Source organism: Aethalodelphis obliquidens, unplaced genomic scaffold, assembly GCF_003676395.1.
Source record: "Aethalodelphis obliquidens isolate GAN/ISIS:26980383/991018 unplaced genomic scaffold, ASM367639v1 scaffold1, whole genome shotgun sequence".
NCBI classification, from domain to species: Eukaryota; Metazoa; Chordata; class Mammalia; order Artiodactyla; family Delphinidae; genus Aethalodelphis; species Aethalodelphis obliquidens.
Window position 1 is genome coordinate 104,182,285 of NW_020837945.1, and position 22,774 is coordinate 104,205,058.

Sequence of the window (22,774 nt, forward strand, 5' to 3'; positions counted from 1 at the left end):
TTGTAGAAGAATGTGGAAAGTATGAGGATAAATAACAAATAATTGAAATGGTCATTTTAGTTCTTTAAAGTAGTTCAAAAGAAACATTTAAGATTTTCTCAGTTACTTTCTGCGGAAGACTCTAAACAATGAAACAACTTTAGTGTGATCATTTCCTTCCACCTGGGTTGCTAGGGTTTCCTTTATTGCTCATTCATATGCACATCATCACTAATATTAATTAGTAGCTTTTCCTGGTAATAGTTTTACCACAACACAAGGAGAGAAACACAACACAAGCTGATCCTGGGACCAGCATCTTGGTGGATGAGTCGATTCAGTTAGACGTGTATTTGTGGAATGTTACTCGAGTGCTAAGGAACACCTTTGATTGGAATAACACATTACAGTTTTCAATTTACTTTCACACACATGAACTCGTGTGGCTGTGGTTCCAGGGTCACAGTACGAGGGCTTGAAGATCTGGGGTCTTAGCACTCTCAGGTCGCTCTGTGCCTCTCTTTTCCAATATGTGAAATGGAGGTAATGCTACTTTATCTGTCATACGGAGTTGTCCTGTTGGTTCAAATGAAAATATATGCATGGGAATGCTTTGCAAACTGTAAAGTTCTGTGTCAATAGAAACTATCACTTTAAAGTAATATTAGAGATGAGGAAATCAGGCTATGAAATGTCCTTGCACTTGCTAAAGTTGTCTGGGCAGGTAATGGCAGAGCTAGACTCCACCATTCCTCCAAAAAGAAATACATAGGGAGAGGAGGTCTGTCATTCTTTTTGGCCACCCAGCAGCTGAACCCCCTTGCCTTTGTTTTGAAGAATCCCTCCACCTCAGAGGCACATGCCTCCTTTCTGTTCCTTGTCCTGGCCTCACCTAAGCCGGGGGTTGGGCTATGACCTGGGCCCCCAGGCTGCTGTCCTCACTGAGCTCCTCTGAGGAGTGACTTAGATTTTGTTCCAGATGTTAACATCGCAAATCTGGTCCTCCTGAAGAAGCGTCTGTGAACTACCCAGTATCTTTAAAATCAGTGCTCTCCAAACTGTAAGGTGGCTACAAATCACCAGGAGATTGTGTTAAAAGGTAGAGTGGGACTCAGCAGGTCTGGGTGGGCCTGAGATTCTGCGTTTCTAACAAGCTTCCAGGTGATGCCCCCGCTGCTGGTCTGTGGACCCCACTTTGTGCAGCAAGCCTTTTCTAAATTTGTTCTCAGTTTAACTAATACCCTAATATTACAGAGTCTGTCATCAAAAATGGGGGGAACAGGGTTTATACATAAAACAGTACTGAAACACATGAAAAGGAAAACGTGCAATTTTTCTAGGATGATAATTATTCTATTGTCTTCTAGAAAAAAGCCTGGATGATGTTTAACTTTCAAAATTAAGGTGAATCAAAATTGTGTTGAGGGACTTCCCTGGTGGCGCAGTGGTTAAGAATCCGCCTGCCAATGCAGGGGACACGGGTTCGAGCCCTGGTCCGGGAAGATCCCACAGGCTGTGGAGCAATTAAGCCCGTGCGCCACAACTACTGAGCCCACGTGCTGCAACTACTGAAGCCTCTGCGCCTAGAGCTTGTGCTTGGCAACAAGAGAAGCCACCGCAAGGAGAAGCCCGTGCACTGCAGTGAAGAGTAGACCCCGCTCACCGCAACGAAGAGTAGACCCCGCTCACCGCAACGAAGAGTAGACCCCGCTCGCCGCAACTAGAGAAAGCCCACCCGCAGCAACGACGACCCAATGCAGCCAAAAAAAAAAAAAACCAAAAAAAAAAAAGTTGTGTTGTGACATTTTATTGTTCTGTAACAGCCCTAGAGTTAATTGAAGACACAGTGATGTACTGTAAAATTAGATGTGGAAATGATTCTTTGAGGTAGTTACGTCTTCAGAGGCACGATTACAGTGGGAGCATAATGGGTGTAGGAGGGCAGGAATGCCAACTTCCTGACTAAATTCACTTTCTTGGAATCCCTTCCTCATACACTCCCTGTCTCTTTAAGTAACTGAGACAAAGAGAAAGTTCAGCTAGATAAAGGTAAAAGCAGAGTGGCCCTCCCTAAAATTATGGTAACAGGTGTCAGCCATAGAAGCCTAAAGACTAGTGTCTAAGTCATCTCGAGCTGCCATAACAAAATACCATAGCCTGGGTGGCTTAAGCAGACATTTCTTTCCCACAGTTCTGGAGGCCGGCAGATTTGGTCTTTGGTGAGGGTCTGCCTCCTGGCTCACAACTAGGCTGCCTTCTTGCTATTTCCTCACATGGTGGAGAAAGAGAGCTCTGGTGTCTTTTTCTCTTCTTATAAGGATATGAATCTCATTTTGGAGGGCTCACCTTCATGACCTCATCTAAACCTAATTACCTCCTAAAGGCCTCACTTCCTAATGCCATCACATTGGGGGGTTAGGGCTTCAACATATAAATTTGGGGGCCGGGAAGCGGGGGAAGATTCAGGCCATTACAATTAGATAAAAGATTCTTCTAGATTCTTCTAGATAAATGATTTAGCTTCAGTGCTGGGAGTCTGTCAGTTCTGGGCAAAGTTCCCTGTTGTCAGTGGTGGTGTGTTTTTGCTGTAATGAACATGCACCGTGGTGAGCTCTGACTGACAGTAGAACAGTGGGCAACACCCTCTTTCCCTGTGGAGCCTGGAGGATGGCACGTTTTGTCAGTTGGAGAAGCAGATGCATAGCAAGCCCTAGGATGCCATGTAAAGTACCTTAAACAAAAAAGTTGGATGCCCTTGTTCTAGAAAACAAACAATGCAAGCTCCAAGGTAGCTCAGAACTCAAGAGAATATATCAAATGGCCTTTAGGAAGAAAACCAAGAGTTGCTTGAACACATAAATAAAGATTTCCCCTGGCTAATGTCAGCACCCAAAGAACAGCTTACTGTTGGTTTCTTGTCTGCACCTGCCTTTCCAGGACGGAAACAGAAAACAAGAGTCTAGGACACAGAGAAAACAGACATGGAGAGAAAACTGAGTAGTTTTTTTGCCATAATTAAGTCAGAAAGTGGCTGGTCTTCTCTGAATCACAGCTTACATAAGCAATTCTCACCCTGGTATTGCAGTATTTAAGGAATTCTCCTAGATGTCTTCAGGAAATCCTCTCTTCAAATCTCTCTCCACTAACACCCCTTCTCCAAAAATTAAAATAAATAAACTTACATTTTTAATCTAAAAACGTGCATGACACATACAAATTTCATAGAGTACATTTAATATCAAAATCAGATAAAGTATTTTTAACAGAATAGTGCTAATAAATAAATAATAGTGTTAATAATAAATAAATAAATAGCAAAATTTGTTACTAAGATGCACAGACCTTTGAGATATATTGTAGCATAAGAACAAACAAATTGAAAAATAGTGCATATATCATACAATTTTTGAAGCAAACATACACACACAATGTTTTTTATAATATAGATGAAGATGCAGGGAAAATGGTCTGGAAGAGACACTGTCAACTGAGATGAGTAATTATCCCAGCAAAGGATTAAGCAGTAACCACCACACACACAAATCTAGTCATTGACCTTACCTAGAGAGATCCCCAAGAACAAGCCCCATTTGGGCCTCCGAGAACCAAATGTGCTGGGCAAAATCATACACCAATACATTTAAATAAAAGGAGAAGGAGATGGAAAAATAATCACCTTATCCCATTGCTCTCCTCTCCCACTCAAATAATGCCTTGGACTCCACTCTCTCAGGCAAAAAGAGTCGAAAACTAAAAAGTGAAACAAAATAAAGATGAAGAAGTTAGCTCTGGGCCAGGGCATCCCAATCATTTGTGGGACCCTGGGCTAGAGTACAAATGGACATCCATATGTAATATGTCTAAACATGTAAAAGTTACAAATTGAGTGAATGCACTGTTTAATGAAATATATTTTGTCTTCCTGCCTTGACAAATATTCCCGTCAAATATTCATTTGATTCATTTGACAGGAAGGACAGGTCAAGTGAGACTTCTCAGAGTCATACACCAGCACGAGGCAGCATTTGGAGAGCCAGCTTGGGGTCCGTGGGCTTCCCTCTTGGTTTTCCGCTGCTGGTCCGTCTGTGTGGCGAGGGGCTCTGTGCACGTGTGTAGGCCACTCGGCTTGCACACACAATCTACCCACATCCCTTTAAACAGCTGCACCTGGTCTCCCTGTGCCCTGGCATGGCTCTTTAGTGCTATGACCCACCCTTAGAAAGCTGGACCTGGGGAAAGTCCTATGCTGGCCCTGGAAGTGAGCTCAGGGCCATTTGGACAGGGATGTGGGGGTCTCTCATCCCCTGAGATTGGTCTAGAAGTGGGAGGCAGAGCACAGGCTCTGGAAGGGCACATCCCTTGGGGACTCCTTAGCCCGTGGGAGGTGTGATTGGAGGAGGGCCATGGAAGGGTCTTCTGAAGCCAGGGTCCCAGGGTTGGGCTCCCTCTTACACTGGTCTAAAGTCAGTACTATTCTTGGTTTGGGGATGTCCTGGGCTCGGGTCCTGATGAGTTAAGGGATTTCAAGGGTCATTTTGACTATGTTATATATAGATCCCAAGTCAGTGAATTAACTTATTCTTCCCACTTTGTACAAAACATGGATATTTAAAAATGTGCATTAAGACTTTCTTCTCCATGAGAGATGCCCAGGACTGGGTCAGAGACTGACTAATGAAACCAGATCTACCTCTTTCACCACATCCCCTTATTTCATTGGAGTAGCAGGCAGAATCGTTAACACTGTAACTTGTTCTCTCTCCCTCTTTTGCAGAGTATGGTTGAATTTACCTAAAAGTGCAAATGATGTGATTCCACCGCACTAACTCTAGGATCTTATTTCCTTTTGTATGAGTTATTATTTGGCTGCATAACAAATTACCCCCAAATATAACAGCTTAAAACAGCAAAAATTTATTATTTCATAGTTTGTGTGGGTCAGGGATATGTAAGTAGCTTAGCTGAGCGGTTGTGGTTCAAGGTCTGTGATGAGATTGCAGGCAAGCTGTCCACGAGGGCTGCAGTCGTCCCAGGACTCAGGTGAGGCTGCAGGATGCTATTCCAAGTCCACTCACATGGTTTTTCAGGCTTTAGTTCATTTGCTTATCATATCACAGGGGCCCCCTGGAAGCCAAAGGAGAATTTCCGGAAGGAGAGAAGAGTGAGGCAAGAGTCAAGTGAGACAATGGCATTTGGAAAAGGGTAACTCAGATCTGGCCGCTGCAAGGTAACTTCCCAAACCAGGGTCTGCCAACAGGTGCTGTGTCAGGCTACCTGGGGAACTTACGAAAAATATACCAATGGTATATATATCCTTAGAGTTAATAATACTGTACTGTATATTTGAAAGTTGCTAAGACATTATATCTTAAAAGTTCTTGGCACAAGAAAAAAAACTTTTAGGGCTTCCCTGGTGGCGCAGTGGTTGAGAGTCTGCGTGCCGATGCAGGGGACACGGGTTCTGTGCCCCGGTCCAGGAAGATCCCACATGCCGCGGGGCGGTTGGGCCCGTGAGCCATGGTCGCTGAGCCTGCGCGCCCGGAGCCTGTGCTCCGCAATTCGAGAGGCCACAACAGTGAGAGGCCCACGTACCTTAAAAGAAGAAAAAAAAAAAAAGAAAAAAAGCTTTTATAATTATGTGTGGTGATGGATGTTAACTGGACTTATTATGGTGATCATTTCACATATATACACGTATCGAATCGTATTGTTCACCTGTGACTAATAAAATGTTGTCTATCTCGATAAAAAAATACCAGTTCCTAGACCCACTTTTATTTTTTTTCTTTTGCAAGGAAGCTGAAGTCAAGAAAGTTAAATGACTTCCTCAAGTTCCCATAGCTAGAAAAAGACTGAACTGCAAAAGACTGGAATTCAGGCTCATGTGGAAGCCACAGTTCCTGTGAGGAAGAAACACACAAGCCTGGCTCCCCACAAAGCCAGGTGAACATGAACCCTGGCTCTCCATTGACCGCCAGGCAGCCTTGTGTGAGTTTGAGTCATAGGATCTGTACAAATCCTGGTTAGCTTATACGTGAAGAGGGTGTAATATTTACCTTGTGCTGCTCTTGTGTCGACTAAGTTATTTTTAATGCTCCCTTGCCAAATACCCCTAGGAATATACCTATAGTTTACATAGTTGAATTTATTACTCATTGCAGTGAGGGAAATGCACACCATCCTGGAGGTGTGTCAGTGAGAGGGTATTAGGAAATATTATTAAAGGATTTGGGTTTTGGTTAGCTGATTGGGGGAGGGCTTAGGAAAGCAGGGGTCATTCTGTGAGTGTGTATCCTTATAAATCTTATCCATAGAAGGGCAGACCAGAGAGAGGCTAAGGTTGTTAACTGGCAAAGAAGCAGCAGTCACTCTAACTGGCCAGGATAGCTGTGTGTCCACTGTGGCTTGGACAATGTTCATATTTTGTCTGTGTTTAGACATGATTAAGGAGTCTTGTTCTTGTCTTCATCCGTCGTGGTCACAGAGGGGCCTTGTCTCAGGTTGATGTTCTGAGAAATTGTCCATGTTTATGTTTAAGAGAAGAACACCAAGGCCCAGTGATAGCACCAGGCCAGCTTTTTCCCAGAGTATAAAATATCTTATCATAGTGCTGGACTCACAGGTGTTCCATCCATCGGGGTTATGACTTTATTGCACACACCCACACTGCCAGCGCTGGACCTTTGAGTCACAGTGAGGCAGGTAAGGGGTGTTCTGGGGTGGAGACATTTGGAAGAATCTAAAAGACAGATAGCCCTTCAAGCTGCAATGACCCATTTTCTTTCCCAGCTTCAGGCCTTACAATGAAGCCATTTCCATGAGGTCAAGGGTATGTCAGCCTGTGGAGAATTTCAGAAAGAGCAAAGAGGGGTCTACAAGGTAGAGGGCCTATCCCTGACCCTGCCTTGCTTCCTTCCTGCGGTAAAGGCATTCTGAGCACTTACAGGGAGTCAGACCTGGGCTAGATGCTGTGTGACACCCACCACCTCATGGAAAAGACAGACAAGCAAACAATCACGCTGAAAAACGGGGTAAAAGAAAACAGTGTACAGTGAGGATCACCGACAGTCTAAGCAGTGGTTCCCACACTTTCCTGAATATTGCAATCACCTGGATCTTTGAAAAATACGGATGACCGGATCCCACTGCACTAACGTAATTGATCTGGGATACTACTCAGAGCGTCGCGATTTGAAAAACTCCCTGGGTGATTCAATGTGCAGCAAAGTTTGGGAGCCATTGGTTTAGTCCATCCATCCTTACAGTCTGGGGTGGGGTTGGGGTCACACAGCTGTTTTATCTTAGGAAGCTGTGGTCCCTCATCCCAGACACTTGTATTTAGGTACAAAATCTGAAAGAGAATTTTAGGGGGCTTACAGATCCTAAGAAGAGAATCTGGGAATTCCTTGTAGGGGGCGGGCTGTCTCGTGAAAACCCCCCAGACACAGGAGTATCCAATCCCAATCAGAATGACATGAGCTCTCCGTCCCCTCCAGAATGGCGCTGCCCCTTCTCTTTCACAGAAGCCTCGGCTTAGTGTTACCAAACCTAGTTCGGGCATGGCGGTAAGCAGCTACCGAGCGGCCGGTGTGCGCACGTGTGAGAGTGTGCACACGTGTGAGACTGTGCACGCCGGCGTGCACGCGCAGGGCCGCCGGCGAGCGTGCGTTTCCGTTAGGGAGCCCGGGCGGCCTCCGGCTGCGGCTGCAGCAGCGCGCCCGGCGCCCCCTCCCGCCCAGTCCCCTCCCCCTGTGGCTCTCGCTCGCCCTCTTCACTCCCCCGGCAGCGTCGGCCGCCGCCGGGTGCGCAGGGCAGCGGTCGGCACGCGAACCCCTCCTGCAGGCGCCCCGGCGTCACTCGAGCGTCGAGCCCCGGGCGCGCGTGTCGTCCCCCCCGCCCCCCAGTCGCCGAGCGACGATGAGCCGAGGCGCGGGGGTCGCGGAGAGCAGGTGAGCGCAGCCGCGGGGCTGGGGGGGGGGGTTCGGAAGGAGAAAGGGAGAGCGGGGGTGGGGTGCGGCTGGACCCAACATCGCCGCGTGGAGAAGGGGCTTTGCGGTCTTTAGCACCCTTCACCGCAGGCTCTGCTTTTGCCCTTTCCCGGGTGGGGCGAGGGCTCCACTCCCGCCCCGGCATCCCCGCTCGGGCCGCACAAACAAAGCGCGCTTCGGCGGCGGCGCCTGCCCCGCGCGGGCACGGAGCATGGGGGAGGCGACGCGCCGTGCTTCCCGGATTCCGACCCCCTACCCCCCGGCGGGGGGCCCGGGCGGTCGCACCTGGGTCGGGCGGGCGGCGGCGGGGTCGCGCGCAGGTGCTCGCGCGGAAGGCGGTGGCGCGCAGCTCGGAGGCCCAGGGCTCCCGGCCCGGAGGCGGGGCTACGGGCAGCACTGCTGCCCCCTGTCGCCGTGGCTTCCCCACGCCCGATACCCGTCCCCAGGCGGGGGCCGCGGCGGCGGCAGCGGCAGCGGCAGGTGGGCCCGATTTGTTCACATACACCTGGCGGCGGGCGGGTGAGGAGGAGGGCAAGTCTCCCTGCGGCATCCCCTTTGCTCTCAGCGTGTGTGGACCGGCTCCCTTCCCGCCTCCGTGGCGACTCCCCGCCCCCGAGGCCCGGTTCTGCTGTCCTCGTGTGTCCTCAGCCCTTGAGCTTCAGCTCTCTGGAGTTCCTGCGCCCTCTGCACCTGGAGGAGGACTGGGGAGGTTTTACTGAACACCATCGGTGCTTTGGCCACCCGGCTTTCAAGTTGAGTTGAGAGCAGGATTATTTCCTTAATCCCTTTTTGCCCATGCGTGGGACACCCCCGTGCCCATCATCCCCTCAACGCCCCCATGGGGCCCTAACAATGTCTTGAGCACAGTAGGCGCGAGATCAACATTGCTTGAAGGATTTCTGCTATTACTGTAAAGGCAGCCAAAGCCTCTGTGTGTTATCAGCGTCCCACAGCCCTTTAAAAGCAGTCGCTTTTTACGTGGAAATGTCTATTAAGAGCTGGTTTGGGATGTTGTGGTCGAGTTCTCCAGGACTCACTGTCATCTGCAAAAGCAGGCTTTTAGTTGTAGTGTTTGGATGTAGTGTTTCAGCAGAAGACACGTGATGGCTTGTTTGTGAAATATATCCTTTAGGTAATCCTCTCATTGCGGTAAATACTTGCAGGAAGTCCAACCCAAAACAGTGCAGAAACGCTCGGCAAAGATTGAGACTGCAGAGGATTTACTTATGGGACAGTCCCTGACACAAAAAGAGTTTCTACAGGATCAGCTAGAGGAAGAAGAGAATGTGGAGGTTTAAAGTGTTCACGACTTCAGTTTTTCGTGGATCACTCATGGAACATTAGGCCCAGCTTCTCTCAGGAAGGAGGGAGGGATTTTTTGGTTTTGTTTTGTGTGTGTGTGTGTGTGTGTGTGTTTTCCTCATCTATTCTTTAAAACACTGTTGCAATCAGGAAGACAGTCTTAGAAAAGTCTGTTGTGGATGGGTTTTGCTGTTGAATTTCTTGAAATTAGCATGAATAAAACTACACTAGGACATAAACTGTATCTGCTTGGAATATCAAAAACACTTCTTTAGAGGTGGTCAGTTAACAGCAAGACTTGTAAATGATTGTTAAAGAGAACTTTGAATCAAATGATGGCTAAAAGTAAAGTTTAGTTCCTCAAAAAAAAAGAGGAAGTGAATTGAAATACAGTGTGTGAAATTAGCACAGTTACTTACACAGAGCTAAGGAAACCTCTACCAGCCTTCCTAGTATTACTCTGAAATGTGGGCCCTCCCCACCACTTTCCCTGAAAACTTGTTAGTCCACCACCTGTGATCTTTCTGGCCTTTTCAGGGAGATTGTTGCCAATGTGTTGTTTAAACACTTCAGTGTGGTAACAAAGTCCATATAATTGTGTGTCAAACAAGGGGGAGGTGCAATTCTCAGTAAACTGTAAAGCACCCTACAGATGTTTGCTACAGTTAGTTGTAATTTGTAGTAGCTGCACAGTATGCGCCTCTGATACTTAGCCATTCCCACATTTTTGGCCATTTAAGCTGTTATTACTGATTTTTCAATATGAAGGAAGTCTCTGTTTTATATCTAATTACCACATTCTTTCTGTCATTTATTTGTCCAATGAACATTTTTTTTTTTTAATAGTGCGAACTATATGCCAAACAGTGTGTTAGATGCTGGGGATGTGGAATCCTTGGCTGCACACGCGCACGCACAGACAGACACTCATACACACTCCTTGTTCCTTCAGTTCCCAGAGGTTATAAACAGCTTATAAACAAAGCACAGCAAAGCAGTGCAATAAAACCATTCATCTAGGTGTACATCAGACCTGGGCTCAGGGAGGGGAGTAGAGAAGGGATCCCTTCTACGGGGCTGAGTCATGGGAGTCACCCCACCCCATCCGTCCCCAGTCAGGTGAGCTGTCCTTCTTGCCCACCCTGGGCACTTAGGATTTCTTTCTCTTCCTTCTTCTTCCTCTTCCTCCGTCCCTCCTTGTCCCCTCACTGCCTGAAGTGTTCCAGCTGCCTCCCGTCTCCCTTAAGCCAGCTTAGTTCCAGCCCTTTTCCCTCTTGGCCCCACTTCCCTTTGGAGTACATTATGCAGAGATTTCCTTGGCAGTTGCAAGGCGAAAGAAAGGAGTAAACCCCGAAACTGTTCCTCCTAATTCCTGCCACCCCACAGCAGCCGTTTGAGCTGTATCCCCAATGCGGTCACCTCTTCCTTCCACCTAGGGTCATTCTCCATTCACGAACGTGCCCAGTAAAGCTAAAGTCCTATATAATACTTTTCCTTTCCCAAGATGCTGAAAACCCTTCCTTTGTGTGTATGTGTATACGGTCACACAGAAAACACAGCATCTTAAGGGCACAGCTTGATGAATTACCACAAAGTGAACACATCTGTGTAACCACCACCCAGGTCAAGAAATAGAATATAACACCCTAAAAGCCCCCCTTGTTTTCCTCTTACTTTCCTGTCCCTCCTCCCCAGAGGGACCAGAGATTGGTTTTGCTAGTTCGTAAACCTTATAAAAATAGAATCATACAGTATATACCCTTTTGTGTCTGGCTTCTTTTGCGACATTATGTTTGTGAGATTAATTCTCTCGGTTGTGTGTAAGCAGTTTTTCATTCTCATGGCTTACAGTTTTCCATTATATGATGATATCATATTTTATTCATCCATTCTCCTCTAGATGAACACGGTAGTTTCCAGGTTTTGTCCTTTACCCCTTGGATGCCCAAAGACCTACCCATTTCACTATTATTTTTGCCTGCTGGTGTAACTGAAAAAAGGAAGGGAGAGGGTAGATGAAGGAGCCAGCCTGGAGAGCCAGGCCTGTGGAGTTTTTATCTTTGCTGGTACTAAGTGTTTTCTGAAACATTGAAGCCTGTGCTCTCATTCAGAACCCTGAACACAAGAAAAAAGCTATGGGATGGCTTCCATCATGGGCGGGCGAGCTGATTGCAGTTGGTGGTCTTTGGGATGCTTAGAATAAAAGAAATTGGGTGATAATGGGAAACCAGCCTGGCTTGGGAAGTATCCCCTGGGGGCACTGACAGCTGGCGGCTCGACCCTGACCCTCCCCCAGGGCCTGGTCCCAGAGGGCTTGGTACTCAGGAAGCCCCTCTGTCCTGGCCAGTGTGGAAGAGGCTGTGTAGTTGGCTTCCAGAGCTTGATTCTGAGTGAAGGCAGTTTCCTTGGAGTATGTTTTAAAGTTACCTAGCCTCTTGAGGGGTTTTTGTCATCTGGTACTACAACTTCTTTTCAGGGTGGTCTGGCTTTTGTGGTCTGGGGGACTGAGATTTTCTTTGGGGAAATGCTTGGGCCTCTTGGACTCAACACAGGCAGTGTCTGAGCCTGTAGAATGTCAGGGGGTCTCACAGGATCAGACATTCTCCATGAAAGATGCTGATGACAGCAGACCCTGCATTGGGACCCTGCATTGACGACTTCCTCCTTTGCTCTCAAGCTTCAAATCTTCCCCAGGGGGAAATACGAAGACTGCTCAGTGGACTGAATGGTCGCCACTCAGCATCTGGGGTTGCCATCAGTTTGGTTACAGTTAGAGTTTCCCCACCTCCCTGTCTTTCCTCGTCTCCTACCTCTCTCCCCCTGAACACACTTGCTTTCCTCCTGTTCGCGGACCTTGATTAATTCCTTCCTGGCTCAGACAGAAGCTGTGCAACATTCTCTTGTCCATTCTTGCTTGTCCTTTGTGGCTGTTTAAATGTCACTTCCCCAGGAAGCCCTCTCCAGTTTTTCAATCTTAGACAAGTGCTCTTGAAGCACTTCCTGTCTCAGATACAAGAAGACAGTCTTCCCCATCAGGCTGATGTGTTCTTGAAGGCACAGACCCAGTTGCTTTGTTCACTTATGCCTGGCACATAATCCATCCATGTTTGTTAAATGGATGAATTGATGGGCAAACCAAGAGGCATGAGACAAGTTGTGAGATTGTCTCTGCTCATAATTTGCTGTGGGATCTTGGGTGTTCATTAACTTCACCTCTCCTGGAGTCTACCTCCCCCTCTGTAAAATAATGCATCAAGCTGGAAGATCTTGTAGGCACCTTTCCGCTTCAGTTTTTTTCTGAGTCTAACAGTGAGAAGATCCTACCTGAGGCATAGCATTCTTTGAAAATGCAGGCTGGCCTTAACATCATGGTTTAAGTGGCCTTAGTTACACGCCCATGTTCTTAGCGTAAGAGCTCTGTCCTTCCCAGTTCATCATAGCCTGCTCTGGGCTAAGACTATAGCTTATATTGGCTTTTATTTTGCTCTTCCCACATCATATACATTTATTTATTTCCTGATCTGTCTTCTCTTCCATTAGTGTGCCCCTTGGGGACAAGGTTCATGTGTCACGTGTTACTTTTATATCCCCTTCGCTTAGCACAGCACCTGTGAGTTAATTTCAGTTGATGAAAAGAGATCTGTATTGTAGAGAATATTACTTTCATTGAGATTATTCTCTGGAAAGTATAGCTATTTCATGATTATGCAGATTAACTCTAGTTTGTGACTAACATAAACTCTTTTCCACTTTCCTTAACCCATTTACCTTCTTCTGGCCTATTTCCCAGAAGGTTGATAGGGGCTAAAAGAAGTGAAACACTAGTTGGTTTAATTCTGGTGAAAAGTTAAGAGGAGGATTTGGGGCTCATTATGGGTTTAATTATACCTACTAACTAAGGTCTCTGAGCCTTATTTCCTCATCTGTGAAACGGAGATGACACTAGTTCAGTATCAAGCACTAAAAAGGTTGTTGCAGTGAGCCCATCGATGGGCTTGGGGTCCTAGGCTTGGGTTCAGGCACACAGTAAATATTTTTAAAATATTAGTTAAAGAAAATAATTCGGTATTAGATTACATTTTAATTTTCACTCTAAGAATTGCTAAAGATCTTTAACTGGAGAATTATTACTTATCAAGCCAGATTTGAGCGAAATCCTTCTGGCATCTACTATCCACCTGTCAGGCTGGGAGTGGAGGTGGGAGAAAGGCTCCCTCAGGTTGGATTTTACTATGCTGAGATGCAGGGTTTTTCTCCTCCCGCTGAAGGAAAGGGGCCTGTATGATACGGGGCCTGGGAGCTGATAGGCATGGGGCGGCATTGAAATTATACCTAGTCATCGTGGTGGAGTCCCGATCAAAATGTAAGGAATTTTAAGTGATACTGAGTAAATGTCCAAGTCCCTTCCCTGCTGATCCTCAGCCCCTAAATTATACTGGGAACATTTGGAATGGGTGCTCTCTCTCCGTGGTTGCCGTGGTTTTCCTTTTAAAAAACCACATGGAAAAAGCAGAAAGGAAGAGGATGTGGGGAACTAGCTAGCATCCATGTAGTGTGTTAGGGAGAAGGGTTCTTCTGGTGTAAGGATTTAAACTGTGACATGACACAGATTAACAGGAGAAAGTCACACAAAAATATAATAACAGGGACACACGGGAGATACCGAGGAAAACTTGAAAAAGGCCAAAGCCCTCACCTTAAATACCGTCCTCAGCTAAAGACGAAAGAGGATGTTAAGGGTGAGAAGAGTGAGTCCTGGGAGGTCACCAGGAAGAGCACGGTAAACACAGGTAAGGTTTGTGATGCACATTTAACTCACTGCCTTCTCCACTGATAAGATGCAGATTTGGACACCCATGCAGACAGCGATTTCCCTTACAAATGTAAATGTTTCTTACAGAGGGTAACTCCTGCTTGGTTTTCAATGTTTTTTCCCTTTGCCTGCTGTTTCCTAGAGAATAACCAACTTAAAATAATTAATATACCAGAGGGACATATTTTAGGGTAGCAAATTCCGCTGCTCTGTAAAGTGGCTGGGCCCCTGTGGGTCCCCTGGGGTTGCTCCCTCCACCCGGCTGTGACTCCTGGAGCTGCCCTGCGGGCGGGCTCCTCCACCTGGGGGCTAAGTCTCCTCCCCCATAACTGTCAGGTGTTTTAGTACAGAGAGCTGGCCCTCTACCCTGCAGCCTCACTACATGGAGAAAATAAAGGTTTTCCATAAAGGTTTTCTGGTTTTTAGCAGAAGTTCTGGTATCTAGACACATGTACACACATCTGGAAATAAAGATAAACAGCTGTAGAAAGGGGAATATGAAAGGGACAATTAAGAGAAAAACGCAATTTGTCATTGGGGACACAGAGTGGGTTTTAAGCAGACATATTTTGTACAATAAGAACGGCTAGTTCTTATTCTTATTCAATACAAGTTCTCATAATTATTTTTAAATTAAAAGGCACAACGACTGCATTATAAGAGGTATGAGTCTAGAGAAAAAAGATGCAGTGGTTAGCCTTTTCTTCTATGCATTTCATTGGGAACCATATTTTAGCCTTTCTTAGTGTCTTGAAGCATTTCCTAATTTCAGGTTTACCACCACTCTCTGACCTTTTGAGCTGGAGTTTAGGATTAAAAAATAAGAGGACTTAGGTCTGAAAATGAAAATACATGTTTTTCCTAGAAAATACCAAATACTTGGGAATGTTCACCAGAAAAAATCTTGATTCAAGGAGGTTTTCAAAATCTGGAGGCTCCTGACTAACTTGACTGAAGAAGAGAAAGGAAAGGGCAAGCAGTTGGTCTGCTGCTTTTGCTGTTTTCTTCCTCAGTCTACTTTCACTGCCAGGATTGGGGTTTGGGGTGAAGTGGTGGGGAGTGAAGGGAGACATGGTACCAGGCACCTATGGGGCTTTGAAGTCATAATGGCCTACCTAGGGTCAAGTGCTTCTTTTCTGTTTGTTAGCTGTGTGACCTCAAGGAAGTTAATGAACCTCTCTGAGCCTCAGTCCCTGCATTTGTAAAATGGCCTTCATAGGCTTATTGGGATGATTCAGTGAGAAAATGCAGAAAGATTTTACATCCCCATAAGTGCAGATAGCATCATTGTTGTTTTCTGCCTGCTTTTTCATTTATTCATCAAAGATTCTGATTCGGTGGGCCCCGAAAAAATGGTTTTTAGAAGGTACCCTTTAGAGTTCTAATGTCCTCAGTCTACACCTTGAGAAATGCTGTCCTTAAGGGATGAGGAACAGTTTGGGCATCAAGGGGGAGGGCAGGGCTGTCACGTACATGCACACACAACCCGAGGGGATACCCCAACATTGTAGTACATGTCCATGGAGCACACATAGTTGGGGTACCTGACCTGCAAGGCCACAGGCGGTGACCCTTTTGGGGGGAGGGTGCAGAGAGAGTGGTGTGCGTGTGTGTGTGTGTGTGTGTGTGTGTGTGTGTGTTATGCAGGGTATGCTTGGGACACTGAAGAGCTTTACCTCTGAGGGAGCACGCAGGGTGGGAGACGAGGCAGCAGGGTGGGGGTCCTTGTGTGCCATGCCAGTAGCTCAGGCTTTGGCCAGGAAGTGGTGAGAAGCCACAGAAGAGTCTAGGCAAAGACATGATTAGGTCATGCTGACGGTCACACGAGGGACGAACCAAGAGAATGAGCCAGTAATTGTGAGAGAATATAATCAACCAGCTGGGTGGGGAGAGAGCTTGAATGGAGGCGGAAACAGTTTGCATTGAGGAGGGGACAGATTTGAGAGATGTGTTGGACGAGGCGGAGGAGGTTAGGAGGACACGATTGTGCTGCTTGCCGAGAAAAAGGAGCTAGTGATGACCCGGAGGTTCCAGTTAGGTGACCTGGTGAGGTCAGGAGGAGCGGGTTTTCCTGGAGAGGGGAAGACAGTGATTAGTTAAGTGCTGACTGTAGTCCATTGAAAGTGCTGAATTGACCCTTGGGCCCTAGGCACCTGGGACTCTGGGAAGGGGCCTGGAAGGGGGCAAAGATTTAGGATCTGAAACCTTGGCGTGAAGGCGAGCAGGAGGCAGTGTGAGGAGGGTGCACTGATGTGATCCTGGGACACGGCGATCTAATCCCCAGGAGGCTGGGGCCTGGAGCCAGGAGATGGAGCACATGGAGAGGGGAGAGGCCACTGAGGCACGGGAGGGGGGAGGGGGGAGCCTGTCACGTGCTTCAGCTAAAGAGAGAGCAGTCACTAAGGACGGAGAGGGCCCACTGGGTCTGTCGGACAGGAGTCCTCGGTGGCTGTAGCTCGGGTGGTTTCGGTAACGTGGGAGAGCAGAAGGCAGGTGGCTTTGATTCCGGGAGAGGGTGGGGAGTGGGAAGCGGAGACCGTGAGTTCTCGCGTGAGACCGGCACTAGCAGGGCAGAGGGAGTCCAGGCGGTGGTGAGGACGGAAGGTCAGGTCAGGCGGGGGATGGACCGGTTAATTGAATGGGAGCTGTCCGAGCCCTTAATTCTCAGGCGTGCTGTGACTGAGGGAGGAGGCCAGAGAAGCAGGTAAGAAGACCTGGGCAAGGGAGGGCGACTCAGGGAGCAGCTCTGGGAACCAGAAGGAGGGGCTGGGGACCAGCGCGGGCTGGGCGGGGCAAGGAGGATGGATCGCTGGAAACGCGGCAGAGCAAGGGGCGTGGCGGGCACGGGGATGCCGTGCAGGGACCCGGTGCCGGGGTGCCGGGGTGTGAGCGGACAAGCTGGGCTTCAAGGGCACGCTCCATAAGCCCCGTCTATATCCTGTGGTTTGGAGTCAGGCCGTAATGGTAGGTGGGGAGTGAGAGGGGCAGGAAGAGCCTTGAGGAGGGAGAGAGTTCTTTCATCTGCAACATTTCTGCAGAAACATAGTATGATCATTTTGAAGACTCATAATTATTTTGTATAAAATTAGTATCCGTTTATAAAACTGGTTTTCTTTTCTTGTTCTAGTGATGATCACAGTGCCTCTTCAGAAGAAAAAGGTATGGAACTCTTATGTCAATGTTGAGTTATCGAAAACAAACTATACTGTGGAAATTTGCGTTTTTAGAAAATGATTTTTTTATTAATTTTATCTGTTGGCTGCAGTTTACATTCATGCATTCACCAACTTATAGAAATGTGTTAAAATAATCAACAGGTTAGGATGATGCGATAATGACAATTTTTCAGAATTTTCTTTAAGATTGTTTTTCAACAGATATTCCAAAAGAAAAAAGAAGTGTAAAGAACTTGGGCCTTTGTAGTTTTTATAACTTAAGAATAGAAAATAAGTGCTCTTACATCTCTCTCCTTTAAAACTCTGGCTCTAATGTTCTTTTTAACCTTATTTTAAATTCAATAAAGTAAGATTAGAGAAGTATTGTCAATTGAATTCCATAAATGTTCCATACACAATGACTAGATATTTTCTTTAATACTTGAGTGTTGTCGTCAATTTTAGATACTTAATGAAAATGACAACACACAATTCTATCCCTGAAAGTGGGTCAAATAAACATTTATTTATTTAAAAAATTTATTATTTATTTCTGGCTGCGTTGGGTCTTTTTTGCGGCTTTGTCTGGTTGCGCGAGCCGGGGCTACTCTTCGTTGCGGTGCACAGGCTTCTCATTGCAGTGGCTTCTCTTGCTGCGGAGCTCAGGCTCTAGGCGTGTGCGCTTCAGTAGTTGTGGCTCGCAGGCTCTAGAGCGCAGGCTCAGTAGTTGTGGCGCATGGGCTTAGTTGCTCCGTGGCATGTGGGATCTTCCCAGATCAGGGCTCGAACCCCGTGTCCCCTGCGTTGGCAGGCGGATTCTTAACCACTGCGCCACCAGGGAAGCCCAATACTCCTTTATTAAAGGAAGGTCTTGGTCTAGGTTTGGGGGTTGCTGAGGGTCGAGTCCTCTCTTGGGCCTGTGCTGCTTGTTATTAAAGGCTGTAACCAGTGTGTGGGGATGTGTTTCTTGCTTTGGCTCCTTCTCTTTATCGTGTGCTGCATGGCTCCGAGTCCTTCTGGAGGGTGGTTCCGAGGCCACTTTAGTTGTTGACCTGTGTCACTTGCCTGCAGAGTGGCTTAGAAACTCCTCAGCTCATCCCTGGGCCACTGTCTTACTTTTGCAAGTTCCATATCCTGTGTTTCATTTTTCCAGTACAGAATAATAACCTGCCTGATAAAAGTATTCTGATTAAAATCTAATAACAGTTTCTGCAACATTTGGCTGCAATGTGTAGTGTATGGGACTGTCGTGAATCTGTCAAGTGTAGGGTTGGATCTGGCCAGCTTTTCTGCTTCCTGGTGCTGACCTCAACCTCACCCGTCCCTCTCTTTGCTTTTGCCTGTTTCTGTCTGCTTGAGATGCCTCTCCCTTCCTGCACACTTAACCTTCCAGGCTTGTTTCAGCGCTACCAAATTCAAGGACTTGTGCTGAATTCCACACCTGCAGTGAGTGGTCTCAGTTTCTCTCTTGGACCAGCAGAATACGGGCCTTCCTTCGTTTTGTACTGTCCTGATTTCTTCATTTGTCTGTGCGTGGCTACTGCTTGCCCTCGCACAGGCTGTTTGCTGGGACATGGATTTTCTCCTAATGCTGCAGAGTGCCCATCACACGGTGGACACTAAGTCAATGCTCATTAAATTGAAGGGACAGTAGTCTCTGCCCACACCCAGGGGAATTAGTCAACTGGTAATTAAGCCCCTGTTGTTCACCAGCCTGGCGTGGGTGAATGTTCCAGACAAACGAAATGGAAGAGTTGTCTGTTCCATGAGCAGGCTAATTGAGCGTGGCGTAAATACAGACTAGGGACATGGTAGCTGAGGGGCAATCCTTCCCTACACAGAAATGCTCTTGCTCTGTTTAGCATTGTTGGTAACTTCTGCAGCAGTTACCCCTTCTTCTCCTGTACTATAATATCTCCATTCCCATGCATCCACACTGGCTTAGGCTCTCATCACTTCATATCTGGATCTCTGCAGTGGCCTCTGTGCCAGGCTCTCTGGAGTCTAATGACACATCCTGAGCGTCAGTACCCCCCAGTGTCCACCAACATCTTGGGGAACACCATGGCCCATTCCAGCTTGAAGCTGTCATGTAATTCTGCATCTCCATGTTATTCCGCGTCTCCATGTCATTCCCTGTAGGAGAACCATCCCCCAAGGCTAGTTCTTCCTGACTGCATTCCAGGTCCTCCCTAGTCTGGTCACAACTTATCTGGCCAACTTTACATCCTCACCTCTAACCTATTTGTGTCATTTTACGAAATTGTTGACAGTTGTTTGCCTGAATTGACTGTTAACTGGGGAAGGACACTGATTCTTTGGTATAGTAACATCGCTGTCTGCCCTTCAGTTACAAAATCTAATACCAGGTGCTTTTTTTTCCTTTCTGGTGTCAAGTTACTTAATCACCAGGGGTGTTTTTAGGGAGCTGCTGAGTTAATCAAACAAAGAAACAATGCCCTGTGGCACGAAATTGAGAGATTGCCAGGGATCCAACCAAATGTAATGATAAAGTTTGTTGGCTTTCTGTTTGCCCTCTATTGGAAAAGGCTTATGGTTTCTTGAGCTAAATCTTTTTTCCTTTGAGAATATGGCATTGTTTACCGTTGGTAACTGGGCATTCATTTGACAGGCAAGGCTGCTTTGGCTCTAAAGAGGTGATTCAGTTTACGGAATAGGGTGCTTCTGTTATTTTTGGTTTAGCAGCTTTTATAAAAATGGACGTAATCTTCTATTTTATCCTTGTATTTATACTATTAAACTTTGTTTCTTTCTCAAAATTTAGATTGCCCCAGTCCCAACCTAGATACTTCAAAGGACTCTAAATCAGGTAAGGGATGTGATTAATATTGGTAAATGCCCAAATGAAATTTTTACAAAATAACCAATTCATAGCAAGATAAATTACCATTTATTTTTCTGTTTTACTTCAGACAATCTGAATGAAAGGTAGGGACTTTCATCGTTCTACTTGAAAGAGTTGAATGAATTTTAAACTTCCGTGATTACCTAGCCTAGTGAAATCAGTGACTTTAAAGTTTGGTGATAAAGAGGTACTTAGTGAAACTGAGAATTTATCTGATGGGGCAGTCAGGCCATTTCCTAGATTGGCTCCACTAACCTAATAGAGGGTCCTCTGTGAGCCCAGCCAGGTGGTGGCTAGGGTAGTCCTGGGAGGCTTCCCTGAGGAGGTGATGGTCGACTTGAACTCTGAAGGATGAATTGAGGTAACAGGGCAAAGGTGGGGAAAAGAGTTGTCTTAGTTCAAAAGGCTTGCAGGTGTAAAGGCCCTGATGTGGGAAAGTACACAGTGCTTGTTTGCAGAGGCTGAAGAAGGTCAGATGACTGGAATCAGAGAGAGAGGGGAAAGGTGGCAGGGCCATAATGTGTCTGCAGAGGCAGGTGGGGGCTAGATTACATAGGCCCTTTGGATTAAAAAATCTGTTCTCCGGAGAAGATGTACAAATGGCCAATAAGACATAAAAGATGCTCAATATCATTTCAGGAAGATACACATCAAAACCACAGCAAGATACCACTTCACACCCACAAGGATGGCTATAATGAAAAAGATAGTAGCAAGTGTTGTCAAGGATGTGGAGAAATTAAAACCCTCATATACCGCTGATGGGAATGTAAATTGTCACAGCCATCTGGGAAAACAGGTCATTCTCAAATAGCTAAACAAATTACCATTTGATCCAGCAATTTCTCTCCTCTGTGTATACCCAAGAGAAACTTGTGCATGAATGTTCACAGCGGCATCATTCATGATAGTCAAAAGTTGGAAGCAACCCAAAAGTCCATCAGGTTTTAAATGCATAAACAAAATGTGGTATACCCGTTTGTATTACTTTGTTAGGACTGCTATAACGAAATGCCACAGACTGGGGGGCTTAACCAACAGAAATGTATTGTCTCACAGTTCTGGGGGCTAGAAGTCTTTTTTTTTTTTTTTAAACTTTTGTGGTACGCGGCCCTCTCACTGTTGTGGCCTCTCCCGCTGTGGAGCACAGGCTCCGGACGCGCAGGCTCAGCGGCCATGGCTCACGGGCCCAGCCGCTCCGCGGCATGTGGGATCCTCCCGGACCGGAGCACGAACCCGTGTCCCCAGCATCGGCAGGCAGACTCTCAACCACTGCGCCACCAGGGAAGCCCTAGAAGTCTTGAGATCAAGGTGTTGGCAGGGTTGGTTCCTTCTGAGGACTTGGAGGGAAGATCTGTTCCAGATCTCTCTTGTTGGTTTGTAGATAGCCATCATCATGATCATATGATGTTCTTCCTATGATGTGTCTCTGTGTCTGAATTTCCCTTTTTTGTAAGGACACCAGTCATCCTGGATTAGGGCCTACCCTAATGATCTCATTTTACCTGAGGTAAATACCTCTATAAAGACTCTATCTCCAAATAAGGTCATAGTCTAAGGACTTCAAACATGAATTTTCTTTTGGGGTGGGGGGGAACACAATTCAATACACAACACCATATAATGGAATATTATTCAGCCATAAAAAAGAATAAAGTGCTGATACATACTATAACATGGTTGGACCTTGGAAACGTGCTCAGTGAGAAAAGCCAGGTACAAAAGCCTGTGTATTATGTAATTCCATTTATATGAAATGTCCAGAAGAGGCAAATCTATTCAGGCAGAAAATAGAGTATTGGTTGTCTAGGTCTGGGAGGAATGGGGAGGTTGGATAGTTAAAAGGTACAGGGGTTTTTTTTGGGTGATGAAAATGTAAAATTGATTGTCATGATAGATGTACAACTCTGTGAATATGCGAAAAGCCATTGAATTGTACACTTTGAGTGAATTGTATAGTATGCAAATTCGATCTCAATAAGGTCGTTATAGAAAAAAAAAACAACAGCTTATATCAGAAGAAAAATATCCAAAGCTTGTTGTCCAGAAAAAATCCACATGTTTTCTTGAAAAACTTAAGCTCAGTCATGTCCGTGCCCAGGGTCCTGCTTCCCGAACAGTTTGCTGGGACTGTGGTTTCTGCACACTTGACTTATTCCTGTGATTAGGTTTATGTGGAATAGAATATGCTTCAGGACATACAAGTAGCAAAAGTTGTCCCTCTGATTTGTTTCCTTACCCTTGTCATTTCTGAGAACAGAGCCAACTGGCAATCTTGTTGCCAGATGGTAGAGTTTTTATTGTTATATCTGGAAAATTAAGTATATTTTCTCTTTTTCCTCAAGGTAACATTGTACGGATTTGATGATTACGTCGGCTATTTTTATGAGGTTTCCATGTTCCTAGTGACAAAAGGGGAACCGTACCTAAAGTTACGTGAAGTACCCTTTGGTTTTAACGTTAAATAAAAGAGGAGAACTATGGATTTGTAAGATATAACCAAAATGGAGATTAAAATGGGATTGTGCAAGGACAGCTCTCCCCCAGCTGTCTGAGAAAGGAGGAGAAAGTCCGCTGCTGGTGATAGTGTCCGAATCAAAAGATGAGAGTTAAAAGTGTGTACCCGCAGAGTATAGTCCAGCCAGTGGGTAACACAGATGGTCAGGTGAGT

At 46.3% G+C, this 22,774-nt stretch overlaps 1 protein-coding gene and 1 long non-coding RNA gene across 2 annotated transcripts in view; one reads left to right on the top strand and one right to left on the bottom strand.

Moving 5' to 3' along the window:
• Positions 1-348: 348 nt before the first annotated feature.
• Positions 349-5,379, bottom strand: LOC113623566 (uncharacterized). Its single transcript, XR_003433994.1, has 2 exons — positions 3,656-5,379; positions 349-555 (listed from the first exon to the last, which is right to left on the bottom strand). It is a non-coding gene; the product is annotated as an uncharacterized LOC113623566 (long non-coding RNA).
• Positions 5,380-7,574: 2,195 nt separating this feature from the next.
• Positions 7,575-22,774, top strand: part of LOC113623562 (NACHT, LRR and PYD domains-containing protein 1b allele 3) — a 37,157-nt gene continuing 21,957 nt past the window's right edge. The window contains exons 1-3 of the mRNA XM_027113037.1: positions 7,575-7,928; positions 17,210-17,241; positions 20,023-20,067. Of these exons, the coding sequence (XP_026968838.1) occupies positions 7,897-7,928; positions 17,210-17,241; positions 20,023-20,067 (109 nt within the window). The 5' untranslated portion in view covers positions 7,575-7,896. The remainder of the gene's footprint in view (positions 7,929-17,209; positions 17,242-20,022; positions 20,068-22,774) is intronic.